Source organism: Pungitius pungitius, chromosome 18, assembly GCF_949316345.1.
Source record: "Pungitius pungitius chromosome 18, fPunPun2.1, whole genome shotgun sequence".
Taxonomy (NCBI): Eukaryota; Metazoa; Chordata; class Actinopteri; order Perciformes; family Gasterosteidae; genus Pungitius; species Pungitius pungitius.
The window spans coordinates 15,041,977-15,054,945 of NC_084917.1; the positions used below are offsets into that span (position 1 = coordinate 15,041,977).

The 12,969-nt window shown below is 42.9% G+C and overlaps 1 protein-coding gene across 1 annotated transcript in view; it reads right to left on the reverse strand.

Moving 5' to 3' along the window:
* Window positions 1-1,778: 1,778 nt before the first annotated feature.
* The window catches only part of LOC119226183 (LIM/homeobox protein LMX-1.2-like), a 28,545-nt gene continuing 17,354 nt past the window's right edge, over window positions 1,779-12,969 (reverse strand). Inside the window, exons 3-8 of the mRNA XM_037483794.2 lie at window positions 7,727-7,959; window positions 7,455-7,630; window positions 7,233-7,310; window positions 5,612-5,678; window positions 4,385-4,552; window positions 1,779-2,714 (exon numbers count right to left, since the gene is read on the reverse strand). Of these exons, the coding sequence (XP_037339691.1) occupies window positions 2,557-2,714; window positions 4,385-4,552; window positions 5,612-5,678; window positions 7,233-7,310; window positions 7,455-7,630; window positions 7,727-7,959 (880 nt within the window). The 3' untranslated portion in view covers window positions 1,779-2,556. The remainder of the gene's footprint in view (window positions 2,715-4,384; window positions 4,553-5,611; window positions 5,679-7,232; window positions 7,311-7,454; window positions 7,631-7,726; window positions 7,960-12,969) is intronic.

Sequence of the window (12,969 nt, forward strand, 5' to 3'; positions counted from 1 at the left end):
ATGTACTGCATTCTGATGTTATCGCAAATATGAGACCCCTTTTGACTTGTAATCCAATCCAACACAAATCAGAGATCCTTGCTGACAGAGAGGTGTTTATTCCCTTTTGTGGTGACCACATTGAAAGATGCTTCTCATATCGTTTCTTCTCGATGTGTGCATTAAAAATGTGCAAAATACCTTCAAAGGTAGTTTGTGCGTCTCTAGGCCCGAGTTTGGGTTCTTTATAGATTTTAAGAGAAGCTCATCCAATCATTTAAAATAGTAACAACAAACTATTCCTATTATTATTTTTTGTTGATGTAAGCTCTAAAATATTGTTTGGCCGTAGTGTATTATTTACTTTCTGAAGTTGAAGAGAAACGCTTTGGAAGAACACATTGGAAAAACACGTTTTATATGAAAAAATACCTTTGTAATACTTGGTGTTAGTGGCGTCGGTGCAGTTCTCGCGCTGCAGTGGGTGAGAGGGGAACAAACCAGTTCTGCTTATCAAGATAGATCTCGGCGTAGGTTTGGCAGAAACGAGGTGGAGCACAGATGTGGAGCTGATGTGCCGTCAGGGTGATTGGGGAGGCGGCCAGGTGTCGCCTCGCGTCTCTCCGTGTTGCACCTCAGGCACAAACTCTCAACTTCTAATTCCTGTCATTTCTTCACTTGTTTTTCTCTCCTGCAGTCTGACTCTCTCCCTCCTTGGCGTTTAGCTCTGCCGTTCTCTGTCTCATCCAACTTTTCTGCTTACTATGTGGTTCCTTCCATCCAGCTGGTGGGGATCTTCCCTCAATTCACATTAAGACATCAGGATATCTTTTTGGGCTTAAGGATTCTATTGCTGCTCTACCCCGTGCATAAACGCCAACACGTGGGTGCTGAAGCTAATGCACACCTGTCATCCTCGCACACCAACTTAGTACAGACTCTATGAGCATGTGATGCATACCACGTGCTAGAGGAATAATCATAACACCGCATAAATCATTTCATAATGAGGTTATATGTCATCGGGGAGCACCCGGAGAAAGCCCATGCAGGCCCAGGGTTAGGGTCAGGGGGTTAGGGTCAGGGTTAGGGGGTTAGGGTTAGTGGCTAAACTGTAGTTTATTTTAGAATAGTTTGTATAACTAGACAGAGCTTTAGCGAGATTATAAAGCCAAGCCAATTTTTAAAACTTAGTTATGAACATGTCCGCCATAGAACGAGTTATGCCTCTGATCTGTACGCCCGAGTAGGGTCACACAGGGCGTATCATTGTATAAATTCATAACCAAATATGTTTCGCTGTCTGTTTTAAAGGACAAAATTCATTTGACCTGTTTTATGCTAAGTAAAAAAAAAAAACCTCTTTGTTGTTTCTAATCAACCATAAAGTTGGCGTTTCTCACACACAAAGTCCACAAACTATGCAATTGCATATAATAACTCTCATGTGATTGTTTGGGGTTCCATGTTTGCAAGGAATAAGTAATAATGCAGAACTTGTTCTTTCCTCTATGTACCACTGTAAACTGATGGTAGATGGACTGGCATCATTACAGCGCTGTGCACTTTGCTTGGACATGCACACTGATGGCGGAGGAAGCCATACAGGGTGCAACCTGTCATCGGGATCAAAGCCAAAACACATTCACGCGCACACCCATGTCACATCGATGATTAGAGGCCCGCCCGCTCAACACCCGGTGAAATGTCCTGCCGTTGTTGTTCATTGACGACAAGAATTCAAGAGAATGCATTTTATATTTTTATTTAAGCACCAACACTTTTGATAAGTTAACAAATCTAAAATGCCGTCTCGACAAAATCCATATGATTTCAATGGAAAAATAAATAGCAAAGCAATATTAATTTACACACTCACTAAACAATTGAAATAACATGATAAATAGCAGAATCAAATCATCAACGAATTAGGTAAGAAGGTGTTTTTTTGTATGGGATCTTATTGCCAGAATTGTTTTTTCTTATTGTGTACCAGTACGTTGGGGAGAAATAAATAAACCGCTGTCTAACCTAACATGCAAAACGGGATGTGTCTGAAGAACAGTAAATACATTTAGAACATTATTTACATTCTGAAACAGGTATCAATCAGTTGGCTCACTGCTTTTTTTACACAAGTGCTTGGCACTACATTACATCACCAAAACTACATTTGCCTGATTGTCCCATTAAAATAAAGTACGTATTAAACTGTGTTACAAACACGCAGCCTTACTTTTCTGTGACAGTCTGATTTTCATAGCACTGAACACTCCCATATATCTGTACAAAGGTCCACATCCAACAAAAGAAAGCCAGTTGAAGACGGAGGCCCCACGCCTTCCAGACTCCTGCGCAGACAGCGGGTGGCAGGAGAAGTTTAAGTTTCAAGTTTTCCCCCCTCCTTTGACGGGCCGAGGCCGCTCCGTTATATTTGGTGGATTTGGTCTTGGAGTCACATTTCCCTCCTTACTGATTCATGTCTTACCGGACATGTGTCTGGTGTCCACTCCGGTGCAGGCTCGCCTGTTTGTGGCCCCGGGGCCACGGTGCTGTGGGCTGGGACGGTAGCACTTCTCAAGAGGCAAAGTAGGAGCTCTGCATGGAGTACAGGCGGTCGATGGGGTTCCCCGCCCGAGGATGCGAGGAGCTGACGTCTGTGGGGGCCATGAAGCAGTCATTCAGACTAGTCAGAGAGGTGTCGCTGTCCATGTCATGGAAGATGATGTCGGTACCTTCGAAGAGCAGAGAAGAAACGGTGACGTCCAGCACGACGGCCGTGTGTTGACAACAGCTTTAAGAAGTCCACTGAAAACGGAGGGACGAGCTGCACAGCAAGCTGACACAGCTGAAAAAGGCTGATGTTTGATCTGTGGGACTCAACTGTACAGAACCTTCCATGAGAAATAACAAGGAGTAATGCGGTTGGAAATAGCTCTCTTTTGGGTTGCTTCCGATCATCGGGTATGTCCGTATGAAAGATTGAAAGATTTAAAGTTGAATAGTCTTTAATAAAAGTTTAATGAATACAATTATTCACAATAGAATGGGCCCTCCTTGGTTGGCTGTCTGCACTGACGAGGTGGTATATTTAGCATATTATTCATATAATGACGGGCTACAGTTTGATTTTCTATTGTCCTGCTCCAGATGTCGAGAACAAACTCCTTGCAGGTCAGCTCAGACATTTCAGCTGACTTTTCTTTTTGCTGCTGCATTCAATTGAACCAGATTTAATGATGTTGCTCTTTCAAGACCTTTAGTTCAGGGAACTAAACCCAGACTAAGGTAAAGCCTTGGTTCTGGGAACCTAAAAAACAGTTCAGTGAAAACCTAAAAACCTTGGTTCCAGTGGTAACCTTGTTTCTTGGAACCTAAAACAGTCCCAAGTAAGACTTTTTCTTTCTTTAATAAACTGCACTGCAACATTTTGGGCTTGTTTATTTTGTCCTTTTCTTTGGCCTTATGTTTTGAATCTTTTAATGGGTTAATGTGAAGCACTTGCCTTGTTGCGGAAATGTGCTAGACAGGTAAACCTGCCTTGCTATATTAATTAAGTACTCAATTTGACAAAAAACCTCTCCTACTTTTATTTATTTGTTGCAATTGCGTCAGTCTGATGACTGATGGAGGCTTGGCTTTATTTGTTGGGTGAATGTGTTACTTTTTCCTGTTGCCAAGTTTCAATTGCCAATATCTCTGCAGACTATTTTCACACGTGTGGCCCCTTCTTTCTGAGTTGTGATGCTGTGTGGGCAGTGGTTGGTGTATTTCTGCTGAGTTCTTGCTTGATTGTTCTGCAACCTCTTTATCTGGAGCACTGTGTCATTTAGCGAGTGCTTTGTTTGTGCACTTTTCCACGGCCCTGTCGCTGTAACACATTGTTCTAATGAAAAAGCCAAGAAGTCAAAACGCAGGAGAAATTAGAAATCATAGCTTGCATAAGAGTTAACCAGATTGAACCACTTACTAAGATCAGTTAATTCATTGAAAACTAAAAAAGCAATATGAGTTACAGTATGTTCCAAAAGTGCTAATAGGATAATACTTAAATGCAAATAACTAAAAGTCAGGCCTTACATGATTCAACTGAACAGGTTCTTAACGATCAACTATCAATTTTGTATCTTGTACTTCCCATAATGCAACTTGGCAATATCTTAAATCAACATGTTTCATATGGAGTATCGCAGGGATGTTGAAAAAGAATGCACTTCTCTACTGCTATCTAATGTGTTTGAGTGCTGCAGTTTTTCCCAACATGCACCGGGGCGCAGCTAAGGAAACACCTTGGACAGGTCTCCAGTTGGAGACCTCGACATCACCATGAAAGGAAACAAGGAGACTACAGAGAACGCCTCAAAGCAAGGCAGCAGGTCCAGACGTGGTAGAGGGCGGTGCTCACCGTAGGGGTTCATGTGGTCACCCGGCATCTGTGGTGGCGTGAGGCCCTGCTGGAAGGGATCAGGGTGGTAGCCACCATGCTCCATGGTCACCAGCTGCTGCTGCTGGTTTGGAGGTAGATGCCCTGAGTAGGAGCTGAGCAGGCCCTCCATACAACCTGATATCCCCTCTGTAACAGATGAAAGAAATGGGAGCAGGGTAACAACTCTCAGCTATAGTGGTGACGATCCATTTTCACCCAAACCTCGTTCCAGCTAACGGTTTTCATCAGTAAAGTTACAGGGTTTTGAAGTACATCGTAATGGGTTGGCTTATTCGCTTCCTTACTGGACAAAAGTTGGAGGGGTATTATTAGTTTGGTCCATGCAGAGCTCTCCCGCTCCAACAGAAAGAGCTAACTGTAAACTGCTAGTGGGCTAGAAGATCTTGGGGCTGCTGTAGTCCCACATAATCAATTCATTAAATACACTGTTATTGTGAAATACTGTATAATGTTAGTTGCCCTAAATAAGGCTACTTAATGACCACACCGTACTATGAATGCTCCACAACAAATGGTTCTCTTAGAAGAGGGTATACTGTAAATGAATTGTCTAAACTGACTGGCTGTTTGATCTTGAAGATATCTCACCAGTCATCCGTGAGGCTTCATCTCATCCGAACATCAATGTCAAACAACCCCCCGTTTGCTGGTTTGCTTAGCTCATTTGGTTAACAACAGCATTTTCCACTATAATAAACCCCGCTGCTATGCCAATATTGACACGCTGGAAGTCCCAGAACAGATAGAGGCCGTGCTTGCCAAAGCACTGAGACACTTATCTAAACTGTCTGCTCATATACGCTGGGAGACCACAGTGGCAATAAGCCCTCAGCTATGAGGAGCTGTGCTGCAGCCAGGATCCCGGCTGCGTCCCTCCCTTTATAGCTCCACTGACGGGGAAAAGTGATATTTACCAGCGGAGATGTAACTCTGGCTCCCGAGTATGGGACTCATTTCTAAAGCCTACAAAACTGGAAGTGTTTGCTGAGTGACTCCACTCAGTTTATTGCTTCTCTAATGAATGTAATATTTCAAGCTGTTTCTTCAAATAATTCATGAGTTACCTACGTGACTCTGTCCTTACGGTTTGAATGGACGGATCAAACCATGCCGCTGGACATCAATTGTGCTTTTTTCAGAGAAGTCACTAAGCGCCACAATATATAGGCACAGATAATTCCTCACCTTGGCTGAGCCTCTGGCTGTTGTGCTGCTCCTGCTGTTGCTGTTGTCTACGGGCTAGCTTCTTCATCTGGAAACAGATTAACAGTGGAAATGATATGCGGCATTTGCATGAGGAGAGACATACTAAATAACGAGACTTAAAACGTCATCACTAGAATTTTTCAGGATGTATATTTGTAAGCCAACCTGAAATCTTTCAATTAGAAAAAAGGTGAATTTAGATATTCAACAGTGTGATATGAACTGGCGTATTTCATGACAACTTGTTTTATCACCATAAAGCTTATTCCAGCCAACCAAAAGTCCCTCAACACTTGCCTTTCCTAAAATGTCGGTTCGCACCGAAGATGTAAATCTTAGAAGGACTTCCTCCCAAGTGTACAAGTTACTACGGTGCTCTACTAACCTGACGGGCCAGATGGTCGCTGTTACACACAACCATCTGAGAAGCCACTCATTGGAAACTGTTTGGTAAAGGGCGTGCCCTTTCAAAAAAAATACTTGGCAGGTGACTGGATGAACCATCTGTCAATCAAACTCTTGCCAACGCAAGTTGAGAGAACAGCAAAAAGCCAATAGCGCTGTTCTTTGCTCTTCTTTCAGCCATAGATCTCAGTTAAATCAAGCGATCCCAGCTCCACTACTACTGATGCCGATGCAGCAGACAGTCGCCTCCCTGTGTCACAATCACCTGAGGATGCTGCTCATTTCAGGCACAAACGCACCAATTCCAGTCTGATTTGAATGCTTTGTGTTTGATCTTGTGACAATGTATGAATCCAGCTGCCATTGCCAGGGCTCTGAGGCATGGTAAAAGGAGATATAGAATGACACTTACTAGGAGACACATTCAGTATTTTCAGTAGACATAAGGAGCCAACTAGTGTACTGACCATTTCTCCCCAGCAGAAAACAAATTCCATTAGATCAGCTGTCTTATATTCAAAAGAGAAGTGGTTGAACAGAGACCATCAAATCATAATACATCGTTGTCCAGTTTTTCAGGGTCCATTGGAATATGGACAAGGACTATGTGACTTGCTAAGACAGATAACTGACTTCAGTAAACGGCCTTTTGGATATTCTGACTTTGATGAGCTCATTCTCTCAGATGCCCCCAAGCCAAACAAATAGTAGATTATAAATTCTTGATCCACTGGAGCTTAACTGGTTTAGACAATTAAGCACTTTTGGCAAAAAAAAAGCAGTAAGACCCCATTTCACATGTAATCCAGATCTGGATAATGACATCACTTCTGCCAGTACTGTGTCTTGTCACATGTTAGGTAGTTCGACTTGGTGGACCTGGCAAAAAATACAGTGCTTCTAAGGGCAAGTTAATCAATGTGAGAGACTCTGAAGAGACCACTAAGAGACTTTTGCCCAAGAGATGTGTATGTGTCCTGTGTAAAAAGTTCCATACTTAACTAACATACCCAATCAGATAAGACATACATTTATTCCAGCCTAAATCATCATCTTTTTTTACTAATCTAACCAATTCAACACTGAACTAAAGCTAACTGATACATTGGAAGTTCCTTTTGAAATGAGCATAGAGGCCACTGACTTATTTGGTGATAATTGGTGATTTGGGAGATAGAACATTTTGGGTACTGACCTTTGCTCTCTGGTTCTGAAACCAGACCTGGACCACCCGTACAGTGAGTCCTGTCTCTGCTGCCAGGGTCTCTCTCACCTGTGAGACACAGCAGAGACACACTTTCAGCCATTTCTACATATTATTATCATATGTTTGCATCACAACTTTGTTTTTATTTCCCAAATACCAGACAGGTGTAATTTTCACTCCATTAAAGGCACAATAAATCATTATCGTCACCTTTCTGCAGGGTTTGGAAGACACCTCGAAGGAGGCCTTGAAGGCCCTCCTCTGCTGGGTGTTGAGGATGGTGCGTGGGCGTTTGGGGCGGCGAGGGTCCTTGCCATCGCTGCTTCCTTTCCCTGCTGAAGGGCACTTCTCTGACTTCACATCCATATCCTCATCCTCACTCTTCTCTGTAATCAGACGGATATGAACAAACACATATCATTTGGACTCATTTTTAAACGGTTTTCGCTCATAATAGCCTACGACGGTATCCCCAATGTTACCTGAGTCCGAGTTGTCTGGGCTGACTGCGCTGAGCAGGTCCCTCTCCCTCTCGTAGTCACTCTTGCAAAGCAGCTGACCTCCTTTCAGAACAAACTCGTCTCCTTTGCACAGCTGGCGATCACAGACGCAGCAGCAGAAGCAGCCGAGGTGGTAAACACTCTCCAGTGCTCGCATCACGAACTCTGTAGGCGCTATCTTCTCAAGACAGCCACTACATTTGGTGGCAAACAACCTGAGGACACACAGGGGAGAGGAGAGTTTTAACCATGAATAACGAATGTCAGGGAAAGGGCTCTAGAACCACATGGTTTCCCACTGGGCTTGAGGCCGACTGTCACTAATAGCCCCATTTATATACTGGGAAGCAGGGGAGAAGGTGGCAAGTCATATTTAGAGTCAAAACAAAATTCAAATGAAAAAGTCTTGATTAAATGTGTGAGATTGGGGGTGAGGTAGTGGTTATAGTTAGCATCATTGCAGATGGACAGCATTTGAAAAATGGTGGAATATACTTTAATTAATCACTACTTTAATGCACCACGGAGCAAGCACGCTCAGTGAACTAAACCAAAGAAACCATGTGATACGAGTGGATCGCTACGCTATCAGAAAAGACCAAGAACGTAGCGGGCATTAAAACAACAAGTTGACAGGAACACCAATGTCTTCTGAGAGAGACTGACAATTAAAAAGCACGACCTTTCCTCCGGACCTAAAGCTACAATGCTGCTATGATTTAAACTTTGATGTCCCCAGACTCCGGTCTTGCAGGCCTGCAACATTCCCACGTAGCCTAGCTCGCTAGCAAGCGAAGGAGTAATTCATAACCATAACAAAAATGATATTTCACTCACGGTTGTTACCGTACACATTATTTCTGAAATAAGTACCGATGGGGACACATTGTTCCTCATGACAGAGGGAGAAGCTCTTCAGAGAGAGCGATAAATCGGAGTGGAGAAGCCAAGGAGAGAGAAAAGATAAATGACGGACGGGGGAGGGCCTTTTTGGAAGTCCTAACAATGTGGGGGGCTGTTTGTGTAAATATGCCTGTATGTGTGTGTGTGTACGTTGAGGTGGAAAGATCCTTCTTTCTGTTCCCTCTTTCCTGTCTCTGGATGGTGGCAAGTTGTCAGGTTTTGAGTATAAAGCAAATGAAAAAAAGCATATCTATGAATGAATATGTAGTTGAGCAGAGGAACATTATATTTCAGATTTATCATTTAAAATGCATTCATTCCTTCAAAGTTACTGGCAATGCCGACAGACCAACCAACAACATCAATGCAAGTAAATGTTCACTACTGGATCTTTTGCTACAATCTGGCAAAACCTAATGCTGCGTTCGCACTAAAAGCAAAGCAAAGTATTGGCGTGATTATATTCCTTTGAAAGTGCAGCAGAACCAAACTAAACCAACTGCAACATTTCACAACGTTAACCACGTGGAACTGAATGTTTCTGTGGGCGCAATGAAAGGCTGATTAGAAAAGAATTATGGGAACGTACTTTTGGTTCAGAAACCTTTGGTTGGGGGAGCTGGTTTCTGTTATTTGAAAGTATCATTTATGATTAGTAAAAAAAAGGTTGTATTTTTGTAACCATATTAGTATTGGACTGATAGTTTGGGGGATTTGTCTCTTCCAAGTTGGATTTCACAGTGGCAGAGAGCTGTTCATCATGGCCTTGAACCCCCACACGGTTATCTGCCGTTCCCCCAGCGCTGTGAAGCTTGAAAGGTCCTCTCTTTGAGGCAGACCAAAAACAGAAATTAAAATCAGGGGTGAACATTGGTTACATTCATCAGTTAGAAACACCAATTAATATCAATGATAATGTTGCTGTGTTAGCGCTTCTCCAAAAGATTTGTTTTTTCACAGATCCATCTACTAGCTAAATGAATTTTAGAATACTGATCATGTGAGATATGATCAGTATTTCACGTTAAATCAAGATGTTTTTGAGGTTTTGATGTTTATTATTTGGGGAAAATAAAGCACACACACATCCATATTGACATGTTATTAGCATGTGGCCCATAATGCAAAACAATTACCTAGAGCTATCTGTTAAAATCTAATGAAAGACCATCTTTTCCCATATTTCAATGTGATATGGCATCGGCTGCTATAAAAAGACACGTGTTACTCAAATGTAATGCTGTCTACTTTGGTCAGTTTTGCAGTAACAAGAGTGTGGATCAATGGTGGAAGTGGTGGTGCGTGATCTGGGAACTGGTTTAAAGGAGGATAGGCTCGAGGGATGGAGGAGGTAGCTTAAAGACAGGTACAGAAGGGCTCAGTGTTTGGACAGCTGTCCTCCTCCTCCTCCTCCTCCTCCTCCTCCACCCCGAGTGTGACTCCCTTTCTCTATTCAAGTTATTTCCCCCTGCTGTCCACCAGCCTCCTGCACGTTTACACCACAGGCACATCACAGGCTTTGAATGTGCACGACTTTTTTGAATGTCAACAACAAATGGACCTATTCAGTCAACATAAATTTGAAATGATGTACCCATAAAATGAAGTACTTTCCCTCCGCTGACAAAGAAGCACACTAATTTAAATGAGCTGTTAAAATGAATAATAAAAAAGCTAAAGCTAAATGAAGGGATCTGAACCCGAGACCTCAGGTTTCCACACGTGTAAGTTGTACAAACTCATTAGCTGTAATCACTTCAACACTGTGGTTGGTTAAATAAGCAAAAGGCCAATTCAGGGGCACTGTGTTGGTCAGTTACATGGATTCATTATGATGCTAATAGTTTTGGTGCAAACTAACCCAACACATGGCAAACACATGGGACTACACGAAAATCTAACGGTTACCAAGGCCTGGAAAAGAAAATAATAATCCAATACTTTTACTTACCAATACTTAAATCTAGTCAGAATTTTCTTGATCTTCTTGTTTTGTTGCCTACAGCCCACACATTGCTTCACAACAACGAGGCGGTTATGATAAACACATTTGTGATTCAAAAATGACCTTTCACCTGGACAAATGTATCATTAATAATGACATTGACATAACATTAGCATTGTGCGGTTGGTTCTGTGCTCCACATGTGCGGCCTGTGGAACCTCGCAGCTTCAAGGAGCAGCTAGCGAGGCTTTTGACCTAAACAAACAGCTTCTACCAAGTCTGGACTCTTAAGTCCTGTTTGTTGTGTGCTGCAGCCCTCGATGTGAGCGAACGTTTGTTCCAACAGAGGACTCATGAAAAGTCCTCAGCGGTTGATTTCAGTGAGGACCTGGACCACCACTGCTGGGGGCCGCCTCTTTGGAGGAGCCTCCTTGACCCCTGGCCCTGTGCCCTATGCTTCCACACTGCTCCAGCAGCTTAACAAGCATAAAGAGGTACAGGATTAAAGAGGATAAGAGGAGTGGAGAAAGGATGAAGCAGAAAAAAAACAGACTGTGTGTGTTCCTTCACTGTTCCCTTGTTTGCTCCCTCTCCTCGGGGAGCCGGGTGACCTAAAGGAGGAGGCTGGGTGGCAGCTTCGGGTGGCAGCTTGTTGGAGGTTTAATTAGTAGGCCTAATCAAAAGACGATTGTGAAGGATGCAGGAGGAAATAAAAGCTGCATTCGGAGAGTGGGGATGTGCTGTTTGCTCAGTCAAAGCTCAAGAAGTCAGAGTAAGGCCTAGGATTCTCTGGAGACTCACTTCAACATGTTTGTGAGCAGCGAAATGATCTCAACAAGCAATCAGATGCACTCATTTATTCACCTTCTGGAGGGTCACGTTGCACTGAGGGAGACTATCAGAGGTGGTGTTGTGAAGTGAAGGTGAGTGATGTTATGAGAAAATAAAACAATTTTAATCTAAAATGTTCACAGCAATATGCGATAGTTAAAGATGTGATTATGACAACATGGGCTTTCACCAGATGTTTGAACCTGGCAGCATAGCTTTCTCATTCAACCACTGGGACATTGGTGAGGTCCTACACTGATGTAGGCCCAGGAGGTTCTGGATCGGTCTCTGGGCCGGTTTCATTCAAGTTGTTCCCCAGCAGACTGAGGAGACCATTTCTTTATGGACTTGGCTTTGTCATGCTGGAACAGGAGAGGCACAAACACAACCTGCTGCCAAGAGGCTGGAGGACCACTGTTGTCTGGACTTTCATTGGGTGCTGGAGCGACACAATTTCCCTCACAGTTTTTCTCAATTGTTTACACACAAACACTGGACCACAAACTGCAGAGACAACTTGGTCATCTTTAAGCACCGATCACCGAGGCGCAGGAGAGGCTGTCGGGGGGGCCTCCCCGAATTAAAGAAAATAAACAAGCTAGTGGTTTAGGATTTAGCTCATCTACAGTATGTAAACTAGCCTGCCAGCCTGCATATGTTTTATGCTTCTATTACTAAGAGGAACCTGTATTCGTGATTGATGCAGTCTGTGTCTTTGTGTGTGAAACCCAAATGAGTGGGCTTGTTCTTTATATCTTCTCAGTTGAGTGTCAATGTGACTGCTTTGTGGGCTTATCTGTATCATTAACCTTGCGGCAAAATAAAGGTACATTGCTTTTACACCACATACTATTTTGCTGGGTATGAAGGTCCGCATGGCAAAAACAACCGATTCAAAAAATATATGAATGTTCTAATTAATCACCCCAAATGAGTAAAGGCCTTAATAAAGTTAAATTAAATGTCAATTCTTATGGATTATCCGGCTGCCTTCACCTCTGGTACCTTGTTTTAAAGGTTGGGATGAGCTTAATAATAACAAAGTATTGATGTATGCCATTTCATTAAGCCACAAATCAATAGCCAGAGTGTGCGACTGTGAGGCAATCCTTCAGACCACACATGTCATCAAACTTACACCCAGCTGCTTATTCTAGACTAAAACTCTGTCATTTACAGATCGAGAGAAAGGAGACTTTGTACTTAAGAGCTCAGGGACAGTGGGGAAATTGCATTGTGGGAAACAGCAGGTTGCCATGACAGCCGTTGGCAGGTTATGTGATATTAAATCTTGGCTGTGACAGAGTGGTGGTGGACACCCTGTGTGAGACGGCTGGATCCTCCCAATCTTATATATCAATGCCTAAGGGAATTCATGTGTTCCAAGATTATTATTACATATTGTGTTGGTACAAACTAATGTACAGTATATTTAATATATTCTGTATTGAAAGAGCAGTGCAAGAGCAAGCCCACTGCCTGATTGTAATGCGCACGTTATCACATTAAACTGCAGCATCCCTCGATTGTGTATTACACCGATGCA